This window comes from Sorex fumeus, unplaced genomic scaffold (genome assembly GCF_029834395.1).
Source record: "Sorex fumeus unplaced genomic scaffold, SorFum_2.1 ptg000014l, whole genome shotgun sequence".
In the NCBI taxonomy this organism is placed as follows: domain Eukaryota; kingdom Metazoa; phylum Chordata; class Mammalia; order Eulipotyphla; family Soricidae; genus Sorex; species Sorex fumeus.
This window is the reverse complement of record NW_026606071.1, coordinates 34,199,491-34,218,285: the sequence shown is the minus strand read 5'-3', so window position 1 is coordinate 34,218,285 and position 18,795 is coordinate 34,199,491. Positions and strand designations below refer to the sequence as shown.

Below are 18,795 nucleotides of genomic sequence, written 5' to 3'. Positions count from 1 at the left end.
ACATTTTCCTGACTTTATTGTAGACAGCTAAATCAAAATCTAAATAAACACATAAATTTCACATTCTGCTATACTGCGGTAACCCTGCTTCCTAAATCTTATATCCCATCTTTACTTATCATCTTGCCAGGCTCTGCCATCCGTGACGTACTCGATAAGTCAAACACAGTAACAACAAGTCTCATGATGGAGACGTTACTGGGCCCGCTCGAGCAAATCGATGAACAACGGGAGGACCGTGACCGTGACATAGACTTATCATCTTATTTGTAATCTTGGGTCTCCCCAGAGCCTCCTTTTTCTCCCTGTCATATTTAATCATATATGGTTCCAGGCACCAGCAACATCTTCAAGATCCTGTACTGACACTTTGCTTTGCTTAATCTCTCTGTCCTAGATATTCATCCTAGGACAAGAAATGAAGAAGAGTTTGTCCATTGGATACAATGCCTCAGCATAAATTGCTTTTTGTTTCCTGCTTTCCTAAAATCATCAAGATGGCAAGAAGACAGATCAGTGTGCTAGAATTTTCTAGAAGAACGTTGTGCATGTTTGGGACCAGGGGAAGAGGGAGAGAGATTGAGTCTCCTGGAATTCAAAGAGTACATTTAAGCTACTAGAACAAGAGAAGGAAGTTAATAGGTTGCAAAGAGCTCAGACGGTGGAAGTTTCGACATCCTGGTTGGGGTCTTTGTTGGAGAGATTGCCTGAAATAGTATCAGACTCAAGGAGCTCGACAATGCTATAAGGAGAACAGTCCTCCAGCCCCAGCTTGCTACAAAGCCAGCCGCAGAAGCCTTTTTCCATGTCCCGGGCCGCTTGCCACCAGGCTCCCCAGGACCATGAGAGCTGGACCACCGCAGCGTAGAGGCCCAGAGAGGAGGCCATTGCCATGATGAGCACTGGATAGAAGAGAATGAGGCAGGGACAGCAGGAGATCTTGTGCCAAAAGGTCCTCTCCTCGTTGTACACAAGGAAGATATTGTACCAGGTGATGGTGCCATAGTAGAAAGAGACGACAAAAGACAGGATGAAAACCACAGGCAGGCAGACTAGCGTCCACAGGACCACATGGGGCCCGCGGTCTGCCGCCATCTGGCAGGCCGTTAGGCCTTCGGGGGCAGTCTCCCGTGAACACTCTTTGGGCTTCGTCAATTCCTGCAGCTCTTTCTCCGTCAATGTGACGTGGATGTCCACCATCTGACCTTTCTTCTTTCCTCGTGTGATGGTCCCCGTTAAGGTCACGTAGCGGCTGTCCAAGGGGATGTTCCACATGTCTGCAGAGGGTGGAGGAGGTGAAATCAGAAGAGGGAATTTTGCAAGTAGGCAGGGGCAGGGGTTGGGGGTAAGGATGTGTAGGGTCTTCTTTTACCACACTTGGCAGGGGACTGGGGTTAGTGATTCAGTGCTGGCCTACCTGAACCGCTCTAAGGCGAGCGCCCATTGGCACTGTTAGGCTGACACAAAACTATATGTGAACTCTTAGTGTGATCACTGATCAAATTGTGGAGCAGGTCCAACTTGCTCCCTGTTGGTCTGGCTTCACTTTTCTGAACCTCACTCTGAGCATCATCTCTATGCTATGGAGGGATACTACTTTATAAGGATCCTATTTCCGGGCCAGAGTGATACTACAAGAGGTAGGGCTCTTGCCTTGCATACATCTAATCTGGGTTCAATCCCAGGCATCCCCTACGGTCCCCTGAGTTCCACCAGGAGTGATCTTTGAGTGCTGAGTCAGGACTAAGTCCTGAGCTCCACTGAGTGTGATCCAAAAACAAAACAACAACAAAAAGAATGAATTTAAAAAATATATATGGGACTTATCTCTCATCTTTGGGTACATGAAAATTTTATAAGTATCAGCCAGTGTGGATGAACCCTGTGGTGTGGGTACATTATATGCACTGCCTACGCCTTTCCCTCTCACTTTTCTCTCTAGGTTTGCCCCGAGAGGGGGGCCTCCTCACCTGTCTTTGTAACCTCCAACCCAACACTCACACACACGCATACACTCACACATAGGCCCCTATACACTCCTCGACCATGACCCAACAGCCATCTGTGGTCACCCTGGGAGAGAGACTAGAGATGTTTTGCAGAAAAGTTCATGATCTTGATAGACAAATGTAACCTAGAAGTGAAAGGCGGGAGAGAAGGAGAACAGACTTTGGGCTGGTGTGTCCCCAAGGACCTGATGAATACCCGGCCCTGTCACTGTCAGAAGGAAGAAACAGCAGAAGGGCCCAGGATAGTGACAAAGACACCAATGGCCCAAGTATAATACTCCCCCAAAGCCAGTGCTTTTCCAATCTGCCACAGAACCATAAATGACACCACCCTGGGTATCCTATGTTGTTCCTGCCCCATCTTGATACTTCCTTTTCCAACACTCTTTGCCTCTGAGCCATCAGCAAATTCTGGGGTCAGAGAGATAGCACAATGGGCCCGGTGCTTGTCTTGCATGCAGCCAACCTGGTTCAATCAATCCCTGACACTAAAAACAATGGCTCACCAGGAGTGATCCCTGAGTACAAAGCCAGGAATAATCCCTGAGCATTACCGGTTGTGGTCCCCAAAACGAAGCTAGCCTCCAAAATGTTCCAAGTTGCTTTTCTGGACTTGGCCTTTGTCCTCTAGCTCTCTTTCCTGCTGTCTCTCTAGTCTAGGCTACCACACGACTAAGACCTCAACCTCCCACCAACTCCTACTCTTTCCCCTCAGAATTCATTCTTTCTAGAAAAGCAGGAATCAAGATGTATATAAATCAGAACGGGGATGCCACCTCTTGCATGCAGCTTGAGTCCTCCGCTGACTTCCTGTGCAAGTAGAACAAATTCCAGTTTTGATTCTGATTTGCAGTGTTCCACATGACCTAGCCCCCATCTGCCTTTCTGATTCCTCTCCCTGCTTCCTTCCTCGTTCTCTATGCTAAAATAATTTTTTTCCAGACATGAGGCAGGGGTACTCCTCCCTCAGGGTTCCTGCCCTTGAGGCTCCCTCTTTTTACAATGTTTGGTTCCAGGTTTCCTCATGCCATCTGGTACAAACTCTCCTTACTGTCACCCACTCACTGCCATCGCCCTCCCAACATTATTCATCTTCCTATTGCGAGCGTAGTTGTCTCTGGAATTCATACCATTACCTGAAATGAATGTTGATTTGCTGACGCATTCATTATCTGTATTTCTCTGACTAGGAAGGGAAGCTGCTGAAAGCTGGGACATTGCTTAGTATCTGTGTGTGTACGTTGTAGGGCTCACTCAGGTCACACAATGAGATCTATCCCATCTGTCTGTCTAGACAGTGAGGTTTAATATTTAATACAGACATGCCACTGTTTCATTAACAAACATTCTCACTCTTGCTTCTGTATGTGGATGGGTCTAAGTTTCATGGGAGAGAACCTGAGAATTTCTGGGTCAAGAGAATATATATTTTAATTTTTTTTTTAATTTTTGGGTCACACCCCACAATGTACAGGGATTACATGTATATTTACATGTACATTTACATGTATGTTTATAATGTATATTTTATAAATGTACATTATAAATGCATAAATGTAAATATATAGATGTATATTTATAATGTATATTTAATATTTTATAAATGTATAATAAAATATACATTGTCCTCCTGTTGTTCATCAATTTGCTCAAGTGGGCCCAGTAATGTCTCCATTGTGAGACTTCTTGTCACTGTGTTTGGCATATTGAATACTCTTGGTAGCTTGCCAGGCTCTCCGAGAGGGGTGGAGGAATCAAACCCGGCTCGGCCGGGCTGGCTGCGCGCAAGGCAAACGCCCTACCGCTGTGCTATCACTCCAGCCCAAATGTATAATGTATATTTGCAAAATATACATTATAAATATACATGTAAATATACATGTAACCCCGGGAATATATATTTTAAATTTAATATAATTTATTGTTTTGTTTGGGGTTGTACCCAGTTATGCTCAGGGCTTACTCCTGACTCTGTGCTTAGGAATCACTCCTGATAGGGTTCAGGGGGATCATATCTGATGCTGAGAATTGAATCTGGATCAGTCAGGGGCAAGGCAAGTGCCTTATCCACTGTACCATCTCTCCAGCCCATATTTTGGATTTTAAAATAGTGACACATTTCCCTACAAAGTAAAGTCCACACTTCCTTCTGAGTTATATAAGACTGCATTTGTTTCCTCACTTTGGGTGCTTATATAGTTGACCTGATCTTTGGCCATGCTACACGAGAAGGAGTACTATCAGTCACATGGTTTGCATTTCTCTGGGTTTTGTGAATGTGAGAGTGTTTATCTTGCATGCATTAGTTTGCATGGTCTACTTGCATTATAAATGTTGGTGTATAATAACTCCTTCCTTCCATTAAAGAGTTGTGAAAAGGTGGTATCAGCCAGGAAAGAATCATAGAGCTCTTAATGCTGTTGATTTGTTGAAGCCTACAATGTTGTTCAAAGAAATGTAACAACAAGGAGACCCTGGTCCAGCTACAAATGTCTGTCTGTTTTCTAGAGAATTCAGACATGGTCTCACTCCACTGACTTCTTTTTCTTTCTTTTTTTCTGTCTTTTTTTTTTTTTTTTGCTTTTTGGTTCACACCCGGCGATGCTCCGGAGTTACTCCTGGCGGTGCTCAGGGGGACCATATGGAATACTGGGAATCGAACCTGGGTCAGCCGTGTGCAAAGCAAACACCCTACTCACCGTACTATTGCTCCAGCCCCACTCCACTGACTTTTAGCAAGTGGGCCTGAAGAGACTTACCATCATCAACAGGGTAATCTAGGAAATCATCACCTTCCTCCCCTTTAGGTTGGTCTCCACCTTCTGATTCTTCTGGCTCCTCATCCAGCTCATTGTCTGACCGGTAGATGATGATAGATTCTGGGCGGGATTCTTTTCTCTTCTTCTTCCTGCGACTCACAGTGGATTCCCCATCCAGGGTCAGGGCAGCCACGGTTTTCTTCAAAGAGCCTTGCTGAGGGCTTGGGAGCTGGCTCTCGCTTTCTATGGGTGCTGGCTCTTCCATCCTGGTCCTGATGTAGATTGATACCTCGGGAAAAAGTCTAGTGGCTTTGGCACTCAGAATCCGTACATCACAGAGCTTTGTCCAGGAAAGGGCTAGACACAGCTGTCCCACCAATGGGTTCCACTTGAAAAATAGAAAAGCAAAGTCACAAAGGGATGAACAGTCTAAGGCCACGAGCTTGTTCTGCACCCTACCCCTCTGAACACTTGGCACATCATCATTTCAGGCTCATTTACCATACTCCAGTGGCTTTGGCCTCGCGTCACCTCTGATGTGTGTATCTGTCACCTCACAGGTCACTTCTCAGCTGTCTGGGGTAGACAGGCTTTTCTAATTGTACAAAATCAACGAAGAAAATGCTTACCTTGGGGGCTAGAGCAATAGTACAGCAGGTAGGGCGTTTGCCTTGCATGCGGCCAACCTGGGTTCAATTACCAGCATCCCATATGATCCCCTGAGCACCGCCAGGAGTAATTCCTAAGTGCAAAGCCAGGAGTAACTCCTGTGCATTGCTGGGTGTGACCCAAGAAGCAAAATAAATGAATAAATAAATAAAATGCTTACCTTTGTACTTCCACAAACCACCACTAGCCCTTCCTCTCCCCCTTGTGAAGATAGAAGGAAATTTGGCTCACATTTTTGTGAAGGCATTCAAGGGAGGATGGAACAGCAACTTAAAGCTCTGAGCTGCCAACAAGTTTTTTGTGAATCATTGCAAGTCAGGCTCCTTTGGGGTCCTGCAAGCACAGATTCTCTTATTATCGGCCAAACTGCCGGGTTCTGAAAATTCTCATATTCCAAGGCAAGTTCATTGGGTCAGGGACCTCTGAGGTTACAGAGGAAAGAAATCCCAGCAGTGAGAGTATGTGCTTACAGGACTCTGGGCATCTCCTGTGGTAAGAGTTGGAAAATCTGATCTTCACTACTTGATCTTCTATTAGGATATAGTCCTACCTCCCACGGCACATAGACCCTTTCCACCTCCCCACTCCCAATGTACAAGCATGCTACAATAAAACTCCACAGGGGCTCAAGCGATAGCACAGCGGGTAGGACATTTGCCTTGCACGTGGCCGACCTGGGTTCGTTTCCCAGCATCCCATATGGTCCCACGAGCACCACCAGGAGTAATTCCTGAGTGCATGAGCCAGGAGGAACCCCTGTGCATCACCGGGTGTGACCCAAAAAGCAAAAAAAAAAAAAAAGTAAAATAAAATAAAAAAATACTTACATAAAAACTCCACAAAGTCCACTGTTCTCTATCTCCCGTGCCTTGCAGAGTATTTGCCACCTAGCTCAAGAAATATTTCCTGACTGCCGCTAACTCAGAAAAGTGATAGGAGTAGGAGGTGGTTCAGGGCGCATCTCATCTCAAGGTGGCACAAGGCTAGAAGCATCCTTACAGCACTGTGAGTGTGAATGGCGAGGCTCTTGTGAGACTGAGCCAGCAGCTGCTTCGTGGAGGGGAGAGAATGGCAGATGGGAGGGAAGGGGTGGGAGTATGGGGGGGGGGGTGCAGGGAGAGCGCTGGCGAGGCTGGGAGTCAGAGCTAATGGGGGATGACGGGTGGGAGCGATTCTGGCAACATTGTTGCCTTTTTTCTCCCCAGGACAAAGCCGGCAGTGAGGCGAAGAGCTGGGTAACACTGGATTCCGCCAGAGGGGCAGTCAGTGCCTTACTGCAGTGGGAGTGTCCTGAGAGCAGAGGGTGAGACCAGGGGTCAGAGTTCAATTCTGGAAACAAAGGGCTTCAAGGGGGAAGCTTATATCTGGGCGTCCAGGCCTTGAGGGTGGGCCTACTTCCCCCAAAGAAGTGATGCTTTTTATATTTTGGAACAGACAATTTCTCAGCCCCCACATCTCTCTTCATCACAGGCCTGTCACGAAAAAGAGTTTTCCAAGGGTTCCTCCTCCAACTTCTTTCCCGCTGAGGACTGGCCCCCTGGTCATCCTCAGCATCAAGCAGGGCCGGCTCAAATCTAGCTCTGTCACCTTTCATTGGAGAAGGCAGAATCGCTCTTACTTAATTCTCTTGCAAAACAGAGGCAGGGCACAGCCAGGCCCATTCTGACCACCTTGACAGAGCTCCATGAAGCCATAGGTCCACGCTAAGTCTCAAAGATTATTAAATCATATCTGGCCCCCAAATTACCCCCTACGAGCAACTTAAAAGATTCCTTCCTCCCAAGAAAGAAAAGCCTGGAATTTTCTGAAATGATAAACTGAATCAATGTGTTTTTCCTGTTGGGATCAAAGCACTAGGAATTCTATTTTTCTGCAATATTTCTTTGAATTTTCCTATTTAAATATTTTTAAAAGAAGTGATTGGTGGGGCTGGAGAGATAGCACAGCAGGTAGGGCGTTTGCCTTGCATGCAGCCGACCCAGGTTCGATGCCCAGCATCCCATATGATCCCCTGAGCACTGCCAGGAGTGATTCCTGAGTGCAGAGCCATGAGTAACCCCTGTGCATGCTGGGTGTGATCCAGAAAGCAATAATAATAATCATCGATCATCGATTTGCTCGAGCGGGCCCAGTAACGTCTCCATTGGAGACTTTGTTGTTACTGTGTCTGGCATATCGAATACTCTCGGTAGCTTGCCGGGCTCTCCGAGAGGGGCGGAGGAATCGAACTCGGGTCGGCCATAGTTGGCCGCTTGTAAGGCGAACGCCCTACCCGCTGTGCTATCGCTAATAATAATAAATAAAAGAAGTGATTGGTGGGGGCCCAGAGTGATAATACAGCAGGTAGGGTGTTTGTCTTGTTCATGGCCGACAAAGGTTAGATCCCAGGAAATCCCATATGGTCCCTAGAGAAACACCAGGAGTAATTCCTGAGTGCAGAGCCAGGACTAACCCCTGAGCATCATCGGATGTGACCCAAAAAGACCAAAATAATAATAATAATAATAATAATAATAATAATAATAAAAGTGAAATGATGGGTGGTATAGTTGGTTTTTTTTTAATGCTTATGACTATAGAATTGATTTTTGAGCAGCAAATTCAAATGATTCCTTGATAAACTCTAGCAAATGGGAAACAGAAATTTCTTCCCTTCTTTACTGTGTGCAGACTGGCATCTGTTAGCCACAAAGAAAGAGGGACAAGTATTTCTCAAAGGAGGTCAAGGAAGGGCAAGAGGCGGAGGATCAGACAGGAAGTACAGTCTGATTCTACTCTCAACCAGCCATTCATTTCCAATTTCCTTTGTGACTCCGAGGTGGTGGGCCAAGCCCAAGGATGATGATGTTTGTTTGCTTTTTCACAGTAGTTTAAGATGGGTGGTGGTGGGGGGGACGAATGCGGAATTCTGATAGCAGCCTTACAAACAGCATCCCCCCTGGACTGCTAAAACCCACAGCACTCAGCACCCTCCTAGATGTGCTATCCCGTCTCATGGACCAGCTGTTATCAATGTCACTTTAGACAGATGACATACTGGCGGCAAAAGAAACAAGGAGAATTTGAGTATCTGTTATAGGACCTCCGAACAAATGAGACCTCTCTCCCCCCATCCTCAGGAGAGGAGCGCCCACGCAGACCTTACAGAATGAACTAGACAGGGTGGAAAACCCGTTTCTGTAGGTAGCATGCACCCTTCAAAGTAAAGACCCTCTTTTGAACTCATGCATAGACCAGATCTGGTCTCATGTATAGACCAGATCTAGTCAAGGTTGCTTCCCCCCCCACCCCCAACAACCCCCCCACCCCCCGGTCTTTCATGGATGGGGTGGCGGGAGGGGGGGGGGAGAGAAAGCGAGGAAATGAGGGGGAACAGGGAGATTGAGTTTATTTTTAAAACCATCTGTTATCTTGGTTCTGTGGACAATTGAAATTATACCCTCCCCCCTTACCCACAATGCGCCCCCCTCCCCACTCCACCCCCACCTCACCCCGCACTCTGATTCTCTTGATTTCGCCTTTGCGGTGAAAAGAAAAGATCTGGAAGCCCCATGTCTGCTTCTCTTCCTTCCCAGCAAACCTGCCTCTTTCCTTCCTTTGCAGCCAGCCGCAGGCACACGGGGCAGCGGAGCATCGCTCCATGTCAGGGGCGGGGGCAGGACGGTCCCCGAGCAGCAGGCTAGTCCCAGAGGCACTGGACAGTATAATTGCATTTGCATTCATCGTGACAGCGTCAGCAGCAAGAATTCCAATTTTCAAAATAGAGCATCCTCCCGCTTTCCTGCCCACCCCCACTGCCCCCGTCATCTAAATAACACACACACACAAACACACACGCACACACGCACACACACACAAGACGAACAAGGAGTCTCACCCACACGAGCGGGGTCCGAGACCCACAGAGGATGCGGACCTCAATGAAGCCGCCGCCAGCCAGTAGCCTTGGGAGGCTCCGGAGCAGCTGCGGCGGGCGGGCGGGGCTCCGGGAGCCGGCGCGGGTGGGCGTGGCTTCGCTAGGGTGGGCGTGTCCTCGATGGGGCGTGGTTTCGGGTCACGTGGATATTTAGCTCGGCCCACCTTGGAGAGCTCTGGTCCACAGTAGCACTCCAAAGACCTGCACTTTGGAATAGGACTCTGCGTGGCGATGAGCTCTTTGGTTCATTTGAAGAGCTGCCTGGCAGCCGGCTTGCTGCAGAACAAAGTGGCCATCGTCACCGGCGGGGGCACGGGCATCGGAAAGGCCATCGTGACCGAGCTCCTACACCTGGGTGCGTTAGCAAGACCCCTGGGCCAGGGAATCCGGAGTAAAGGGACAGCAGATGTCCAGGTTAGAGTGACCTGGGGCCTGCGAGCCAGTGGCCTGGGCCTTGGGATGAAGCTGCCACTGCAAAGCCAAGGGCAAGTGGTCCTGATTAAAACAGGGAGGAGAGAAAAGAGATTTCTAATAACTTATGGATAAGGCTTCCGATGGAAGCATGCTGTGGAATTAATTGCAGGTGTTCGTTTAAAATGAACTATTCTCTGTACTTGTCTCATTTCAGTGAATGGATATGTAAGTAGAGTAACAAATAATAGATTTATTTCCTGTAATCTTCTCCCATCTCATAATCACAGCAAAATTATTTCCTTTTATTCTGTCTTGGGCTGGAGCAATAGCACAGAGGTTAAGGCGTTTGCCTTGCACTCAGTTCGCTTGCACCTGGATTCCATTCCTTTGTCCCCCTTGGAGAGCCTGACAAGCTACTGAGAGTATCCCGCCTCCTCAGTAAAGCCTAGCACGCTCCCCGAGGCATATTTGATATTCCAAAAACAGTAACAACAAGTCTCACAATGGAGACGTTACTGGTGCCCGCCTGAGCAAATTGATGAACAATGGGAGGACAGTGCTACAGTGCTACAGATCTTGTTATGATAATAATCATGTCTCACCTGTCATTAATAAAACATTTAAATCAATTCTGTGTTAATATATTGTGGAATTTACATAGAAAGGTAAGGCCTATATATGTAATGTTTTCTTTACACTTTATATAAGTACTGTGGTTTACAAAGTCGTTTATGATGATTTCTCACATGCATTCAGTATTACAACACCAGTCTCACCTCCATTACACCTTCCCTCCACTATTGTCTCCAGTTTTCCCAAACCACCCTGTAAGCCTGTCCCCATAGGAAGCTTAAGACCCTCAATAATTTATTTCACATTGCTTTTCATCAATAACTTGCTAACAAAATAATCGAAAAACATCTTCTTAGAAGAAAATTAGTGTAAATTGTGCATGTCATCATGAAGACATTAAGTCCTTGTATAAGAGATTACTAAAATCTTATAGGTTAAGCTTTATGTGTTTTGTTAATGTTTTGTTAATCAAGATAGGTTGCCTTCTATGTTACATCCCATCCAACCTGGTTTCTCAGCGTTGTAGAGATTTTGTGGCATGCATTCACAGCTGCATGCTCCAGAAAGTACAGAATTTTAAATGGGTTGGTACAGCTGGAGTTAAAATTTTATCTGGGTGGTGGTTTTGGGGTGTGTGCATGGCTGCTGGGGTTTACTGAAATACAGGGAGGTGGAAGAAGGTAGCCCATCTCAACTCTGAAAAAGCCTGGAGATTTCACTCACAAAACTTTCAGACCTGAATTTTTCAGTAGATTAATTTCTGGGCAAGGCTCCATCCCAAGACAGTGGAGTCCAACTGGAGTCATGGCTGTGATTTTGGAGTGTGGGGGCAAGTCACTGCTGGGTCTCTGTTTAGATGGGCCAGCCCAGGGCCCGCCCCCCTCTGGGATGCCCTGGGCATCTCAGTCATGCATGGATGTCCTGAAAAAAATCTTTGGCGATTTGTTGATATTTGAGGCTTATGTATGAGTCTCTGGAGCATGGCCAGTAGATGAGCTTACATAGTGCCGGAGGTGGCTCGCCCAAAGGATTTCCTTTAATTTTTGTTCAGTGAAGGTACGCTTGAATGAATTCTTCAGATATCATATCTGTGCATAAACCTGTATTTTGCCATAACTGTGGAAAGTTATTTTCAGTATTCAAATTTCTAGATTCACAATCAGACTTCTTCCTCCTTGTTGCCTCTACGCCCCGACGCGCCCCCCCCCCCCCCCAACACACACACAGGTGCACATACACACCTGTCCCTCTCCCACACACACACAGATGCTTTTCATTGTCTTCTGGCACACAGTGTTCCTAAAAAGATAGTTTCTGTATTCTTTGTTTTCCTTTCTCTGACTTTTAACATTTTTCACTTTAAGCCGCTTTATTAAATTTTTTCACTAGTGAATTTTTTCTTTTTTTGCTTTTGCTTTTTGAGTCACACTTAGCGGTGCTCAGAGGTTACTCCTGGCTTAGCACTCAGGAATTACTCCTGGCGGTGCTCAGGGTTCCATAGGGGTGCTGGAAATTGAACCCGGGTCGGCCGCGTGCAAGGCAAACGCCCTACCCACTGTGCTATCGTGCCAGCCCCTCACTAGTGAATTTTTGTTTCCATTTTTTAAAATCGACTTTCACAACACAATAATTTTAATTTTATTTGGGGGGAGGTGTACGGTAGGGAGAGTTGAACCATACCAGTTGTAGCTTGGAAATTCCTGTTCTTATGCTCATGAGATGCTCCTGGTAGTGTTTAAGAACTACAATTTTTTGAGGCGGGGTGTGGGCGCTACTCCTTGTTGTGTTCTGAGCTTACTCCTGGCTCTGCATTTAAGGATCACTACTGACTGAGTTTGGGGGGGACTACATGGGGTGCCCAGGGTTGGGTCCGAGTGGGACTAGCTGTACTATTGCACTGGCCCTCATGTAAATATTCTTGAGCTGTATTCTGGAATGAAATTAAATTACTTGAAAATAGTTTAATACTTTACAAAAAGGCTTGTTTTGAGTTCAATGTTGACCTGAACAATATTTATTCAAGGGCTCATATTTCCTGATACCCATCTAAATATTTACTTAATATGCTATAAAATGCTGTCATAGGGGAGTAGGTATTCCAGTGTTCTGTGAGCACCAGAGTTCATTCCCAGGACTCAGTTTGAATGATTCTTTTTCCATTCTCAGATCATTTCCTTTTCCACAAGTACTGATCACACTTCAGCTGAAGATAGGAGGCAACTCTGCGGATCTCCGGAATTCCCTTTCTGTGTCACTCTCTTCTCTCTGTGCCTGGTGTTTTTAGCTGTTTGGATTCCCCAGATTCCCATCTTTGCCTCTACCACCCAGAAAACCACTTGCTTCCGAATGGGTTCTTTTTCCCTCTGCTGTAGACAGGAAGCTCTTTTTGAGGCTACGTGCAAACTAGACTAATCTCTGAATCCTCTGATGTGTATTTCTGCTCTCTGAGACCTCTAGTCTATGCTCCTTGCTGGCCAATGATGGAATGACCGCGTTTTTATATATTTTTTCTTTTAAGTAGTTTTGGTCTGGTGGGTGAGTTCAGTTCTTTTGACTGGAGCCAAAAGGCTGGAAGCAGTTTTCACATGAAATATTTTCTAATACTAAAATTTGGAATTTGTAAAACAAACAAAAGCATATTAACCAAAGTAACTTGTTCTTTCACAATTTTCTGAATTTCAGGGTGTAATGTGGTCATCGCATCCCGTAAATTGGAGAGATTAAAATCTGCTGCAGATGAAATGAAAGCCAACCTACCTGCCAATAGCCAGGTTCAAGTCACTCCTCTGCAATGCAACATTCGTAAAGAAGAGGAGGTAAGACGTGTAAATCCAAGAGATTTTTTTGAAATATTTAATGTTTTTAATGAGTTAATACTTAAGTGACATTTATAAAGCACTTTGCACAGTGCCTAGGGTGAAGAAGTACTGAGTAGGTGTTTGTCCTTGTTCTTTTTTTTCTTTTCTTTTGTTTTTTATTATTATTTTTTTTATTAGTGAAACACCATGAGGTACAGTTATAGACTTACAAATTTTTGTGCTTGGGTTTCAGTTATACAATGATCAAGTACCCATCCCTCCACCAGTGCCCATCCTCCACCACCACGGGTCCCAGCATCCCTCCCACCCCCCATCCCCCCGTCCCACCCTGCCTCTGTGGCAGGACATTCCCCCTTGTTCTCTTCTCTTCTTTTGGGTACTGTGTTTTGCAAGAGAGGCATTGAGTGTCAATCATGTTTGGTCTATAGACTACTTTTAGCATGCTTCTCCCACCCTGGGAGGGTCCTCACAACACCCTTTATTTGGTGCTCTCTTCTCTAGCCAAGAGATTTTTGACTTATTCATTTTAATTTGCAAAGAGAGAGTCTCCTTTGCCTGACTGTGTTTTGGTGTTTGTTTTATTTTGGGGTCACATTCAGCTATACTCAGAGCTTACTCTTGGCCATGTGCTCAGGGATCCCTCCTTTCAGGGCTGATGGGACCATATTTGGTGTTGGGGATTGAACCTCAGTTGGCCACGTGCAAGGCCAGTGCCTTCCCCAGTGTTCTATATCTCTGGCCCTGGGTCTTTATTAATAGCTCATAGAGGTGTCTGTGTGGAAATATGTTTCCCTTAGTGATCTATTGACCTGGTAAACTCAGAAGAGGTAGAGAATCAGGATAGGGAAGCAAGGAGAAGCCTGGATGTGTTTGCAACTTGGGACTGACTGCCTTTCAGGTTATTTGCCATTTAAATAATTCTTACTGCTGGGACTGGAGCGTTAGATTATACAGCAGGTAGGGCATTTGCCTTCCATGCGGCCAACCCAGGTTCAATTCCCAGCATCCCATATGGTCTCCTGAGCACTGGTGGAGTAATTCCTGAGTGCTAAGTCAGGAGTAACCCCTGTGCATCACAGGGTGTGACCCAAAAAGCAAAAAAAAAAAAAATTCTTACTGCTACATTTAACCTGATTCTGTTGTGCTGCATTATTCTGGATTGGTAGGTTACACATTAGTACCACAATGGACCCCTGATTTACTTCAGAGTTCTCCAGGCCTTTGGAGAAATCGTTTTATCCCAGTGACAACTTTAATATGATCTCAAGACATTGGGGGACTCTGATTGATAGTGCAGTGTGAGAGGCTGCAAGTTGAGAATCTTCTAGATCAAGCCTTTGGTCCAAGTGAGAAGGTAGGTTATTAATGAGTTTGCTGTTACTATTTCTCTTTAGGTGAATAATTTGATCAAATCGACTTTAGATATTCATGGTAGGATTGATTTCTTGGTAAACAATGGAGGAGGCCAGTTCATGTCTCCCACCGAAGACATCAGTTCAAAGGGATGGAATGCTGTGATTGAAACCAATCTGACAGGCACCTTCTACATGTGCAAAGCAGGCAAGTGTATAACATACATTTGTGTATAACATACACAAAAATTCGAGGTATCTTTACTTTGAGAGAAGCCAGGGCCAAGGATATGGCTCAGAGTTAAAGCACAGATCTTTTATGCATGAGATCTAGATACGATCCTATATACTTCGAAAAATAATAACACATGAATAAAGATAAAAGAGGTAAAAGGTAAAGGTAAAGGCCCTCCCGTTGATCGTCGATTTGCTCGAGCGGGCCCAGTAACGTCTCCATTGGAGACTTTGTTGTTACTGTGTCTGGCATATCGAATACTCTCGGTAGCTTGCCGGGCTCTCCGAGAGGGGCGGAGGAATCGAACTCGGGTCGGCCATGTTGGCCGCTTGTAAGGCGAACGCCCTACCCGCTGTGCTTGATTCATTGGGATGTTGGGTGGCCACACCCGATGTTTCTCAGGGCTTGATTGAGGGGGTTATGTGGGACCATATGGGGAGCCAGGGACCAAAACTGGGTTGGAAGCCTGTAAGGCAAGCGCCCTACCCCATATTCTATCTCTACTATCTGATGATATGGGAATTTTGAAAAAGAACTGTTTGATTCAAAAGGTAGTCATTATTTACTTCTCTGATATGCTCACCTACAACATATGAATGTATATTAGTATCTTTCTAGAGACGCAAAATAGTTTTTATTAAAAGAAGTTTTGATAGATGTGATGGTGGAGGGGGAGGGAAGGAGGAAGGGAGGGAGGGAGGGTGGGTAGGTAAGAGGGAAAGAGAGAGGAGTGAGAGAGACAGAGAGAGAAAGAGAGAAACTGATACATTTCTATACAGAAATTTGACAATACCTCTAGGCTCAGGATTCTGTTGAACTTACAATTTTATTTCATGATAAAATTATGAAGAAAAACTTTAAGACTCTATAGAAATATAGTTATAAAATTTGCTCATAAAATTAAAGAAAACTCCAATAATAAAGTTGTTTGAAAGAAATACCTCGACTCTATTAGCTCCTGTTTATTCAACCAAATATCCTGGCAGAATAACAGAGTCCAAATTCTTTGTAACTGATAACTAACATGCAGGAGTAGTCTTTGGGTTAAAGTTCTATTTAACAGCTAGTACTATTATTCTCCTCACTTTGGTGACTCAAAGGTGCTTCTTACATGATAATCAAGATATTTCATGATGAAAGGAAGAGTGTGATTATAGTTCTAATGCAGAGCCTTCACCCCAGTATTTTCAGGTTCAGGTCTCATATTCCCAGACTTCATCTTTCATCAGCAATGTAGAGCTATATATTTTCTGTGATACGTAGGATTGATTACTTCAATGTAGAGACCAAAAAGGGGTGGAAAAAGTCCAACCCTGAAATGAGGTAATTTATTTCTCTCTCATGTAAAAAGTAACCAGGACCAGGAAGAATACAAGCAGGGGCTATGGTGTATTCCTTGCATGTGGTTCACCCCTCCTTGATCCCTGTCCCCTCCTAGTCTCTTGGGCATGGCCAGGTTGAGTGCTGGAGGCCCCCATTTTCAGCTGCGGTGGTTTGGATACTTTCCAGAACTTCAGACCCTGACTAGCCCTGCATCTTGGGGCCCTTGCCTAGTACCATGATTGGCCAAGAATCACCACTGAGTTTCATGGGACCCCTGAGCACTGGTTGGGAAGCTCCACCCCCAAATCCTAAAGCCCGGGTTATGGCCAGATTTAAGACTGGTGAATCAGAACATTCTCACGTGTCTCCAAGTCAGCTCTAAACTGCAGGAAGTGAGATGCTCTTTTTGTTCTGACTTTGCCCTGTGCATTTCTTCTTGTAATTGATTCTTAACCTCCAATTTCCTTCTCAATAAACTAATATTCTGGTGAGTAAATTGGCTCCTTGAGTTCTGTAGGCCTCAAGCCCTGCAGCAACCAAATAAATAAAATCCAGAAAGAAGAGTGTTAGAAGCTCTGACTTATGACCAGTGTATCAGAAGTACAGGGAACCTCCTGGACTTGTTCTGGTATCTGAAAACTAAGTGTTCCTCATCTCATATTGGGACAAGTAAACTATGGCACATTCATTAAATGGAATGCTGTTCAGCAAAGCAAAACATAGTAAATACTACTGCATGCTCCACATAGTTATCATTCTAAGTGAAATGTCAGATACTAAAGACCACATTTTGTGACTCCTTTTCTTTCTTTCTTTCTTTTTTTTTTCTTTCTTTTCTTTTTTTTTCTTTTTTTTGGGGGGGGGGGGTGATTGTTTGCTTTGGGACCACACCCAGCTCTGTTGAGGACTTACTCCTGGCTCTGCACTCAGGGATCACTTCTGAAATGCTCAGGGGACCACATGGGATGCCAGGGATTGAACTTTGTTTGGTCGTATCCAAGTCAAATATTCTGTCTGCTCTGGCTCCTTTTTGACTCCATTTGTGTGAAATATTCAGAAAGACAAATCTAAAGAAGCAGAAAATAGATGATTATTCCCGGGGAAGTGACTGGGCTATAAATAGGCAAAAACAAAAACCCCAAAAAGCAAACAGATCTCTCTGGGGGTGGTAGAAAGATTTTAAAATTGTATGAGTGATGGTTACACAAGTCCTTATGAAGAAAACTAGTAAAGATGTAACTATAGAATTCTTGAATTTTATGGTATATAAATTGTCCCAAAAACAGTAACAAGTTTCACAATGGAGATGTTTCTGGTGCCCACTCGAGCAAACAAATGAACAACAGAGGACAGTGCTATGACAATGCTATAAATTGTCCAATCATGTTACTGGGCCCGCTCGAGCAAATCGATGAACAACGGGAGGACAGTGCTACAGTGCAGAGTATAAAAGGATAAAAAAAAGGACCACAAGTTAGGGTACATGCAAGGTTGGTTTGATGCCTTAGTCACATGACAAGAGCATCTTGGGGTGTAAACCAAGCACTACCTAGGTACTGGTGGTCCCTCCTTTTCCCTTCTCCCCTTCGCCCTTTATGCCCCCCACTCTGCTCCTTCCCCCCTCACTATAGACCTGAGCATCACCATATATTTAGCCTGGTTTGCCCAGAAGACCAGGCCACTCCCTGCAATCCTGAGCACGGCTTAAGAGGCCCCTCCTCAAAACAAAGCATAAATGGAAAAATTATTAAATAAGCAGCATGCTGGAATAGGGGCCAGGAAAAAGATGAGGGACTAATAGGATTGTTGTTTGTCTGTATCCTACAGTTTACAAATCCTGGATGAAGAAGCATGGAGGGTCTATTGTCAATATCATTGTCCTGATTAAAAATGGATCTCCAGGATTTCTGTAAGCAGTTTCACAATTTTTCTTCAAATGTTCTTGGATTTTTGTTAACTGAACAGACAGAAATTCCTTAATTCAAGATAGTCTGTCCCTGTAATGAATTTAGAGTATCAGTATTTAGCATTTCCCTTTACTAAACTTGGGTTCTTCTAGTATATCTCATTCCATATTAGTGTTACTAGATTTGTAGTAAGAAAATAGGACACTGAAGTAATTTTGTATTGGATGTTTGGAGAATTAACTTTTTTTTTTAAATATTTCTGTAATTCAAATTTTGCTGAATGTGTCTATATTTTATCTTGTAGTTCAAATCCGGGTGTTACTTGGTGGGTCATCATTTTCAGTCAGTATCTATTTTGTTAGGAATAGAAATGAAGCTAATATATATTAATTTAGATTGAACACTGTGAATCTGCTTATACTAGTTTAGATAGAAGAGATAAGTTATGCTCCATAATGAAATTTTACATATTTGCCTCTAATTTTTAATTCTAATTTTGATAAATGTTGACAGTATGGGGCTGGAGGTATAACTCAGCAGTCATGAGCATGGGAACTGGGTTGGATCTCAAACTCCACAAGAATAGTAATGTTTTTGTTTGTTTGTTTGTATTGGGATCACACCAGATATGTTCAGGGCTTACTCTGTGCTCTGTACTCAGGAATCACTCCTGGTAGTATTATGGGGACAATATGGGATGCTGGGGGTCGAACCCAGGTCAGCTACATGCAAGGCAAACACCCTACCAACTGTACTATTGCTCCAATTAAAGTTATTTTTTTAATATATATTGGGAACTGATTTTCATTTAATGAAAAG

At 44.6% G+C, this 18,795-nt stretch overlaps 2 protein-coding genes across 3 annotated transcripts in view; one reads left to right on the top strand and one right to left on the bottom strand.

Moving 5' to 3' along the window:
• Nucleotides 1–587: 587 nt before the first annotated feature.
• TMEM169 (transmembrane protein 169) lies at nt 588–5,033 on the bottom strand. The gene is made up of 2 exons (XM_056111583.1): nt 4,769–5,033; nt 588–1,277 (listed from the first exon to the last, which is right to left on the bottom strand). The coding sequence occupies exons 1-2, from the start codon at nt 5,031–5,033 to the stop codon at nt 655–657; spliced, it is 888 nt and encodes a 295-aa protein (XP_055967558.1). The 3' UTR covers nt 588–654.
• Nucleotides 5,034–9,532: 4,499 nt separating this feature from the next.
• The window catches only part of LOC130020913 (peroxisomal trans-2-enoyl-CoA reductase-like), a 30,325-nt gene continuing 21,062 nt past the window's right edge, over nt 9,533–18,795 (top strand). For both annotated transcript variants that reach the window (XM_056111582.1, XM_056111581.1), the window contains exons 1-4: nt 9,533–9,708; nt 13,023–13,156; nt 14,554–14,719; nt 17,897–17,978. In XM_056111582.1, the coding sequence (XP_055967557.1) occupies nt 9,585–9,708; nt 13,023–13,156; nt 14,554–14,719; nt 17,897–17,978 (506 nt within the window). In that variant the 5' untranslated portion in view covers nt 9,533–9,584. The remainder of the gene's footprint in view (nt 9,709–13,022; nt 13,157–14,553; nt 14,720–17,896; nt 17,979–18,795) is intronic.

What these genes read in the sequence shown, in the direction of transcription:
- TMEM169 (XM_056111583.1), bottom strand. Translation starts at nt 5,033, where the DNA reads ATGGAAGAGCCAGCACCCATAGAAAGCGAGAGCCAGCTCCCAAGCCCT. An exon ending in AGATTACCCTGTTGATGATG is followed by an intron (nt 1,278 to 4,768) that starts GTAAGTCTCTTC and finishes CACCCTCTGCAG; the next exon opens with ACATGTGGAACATCCCCTTG.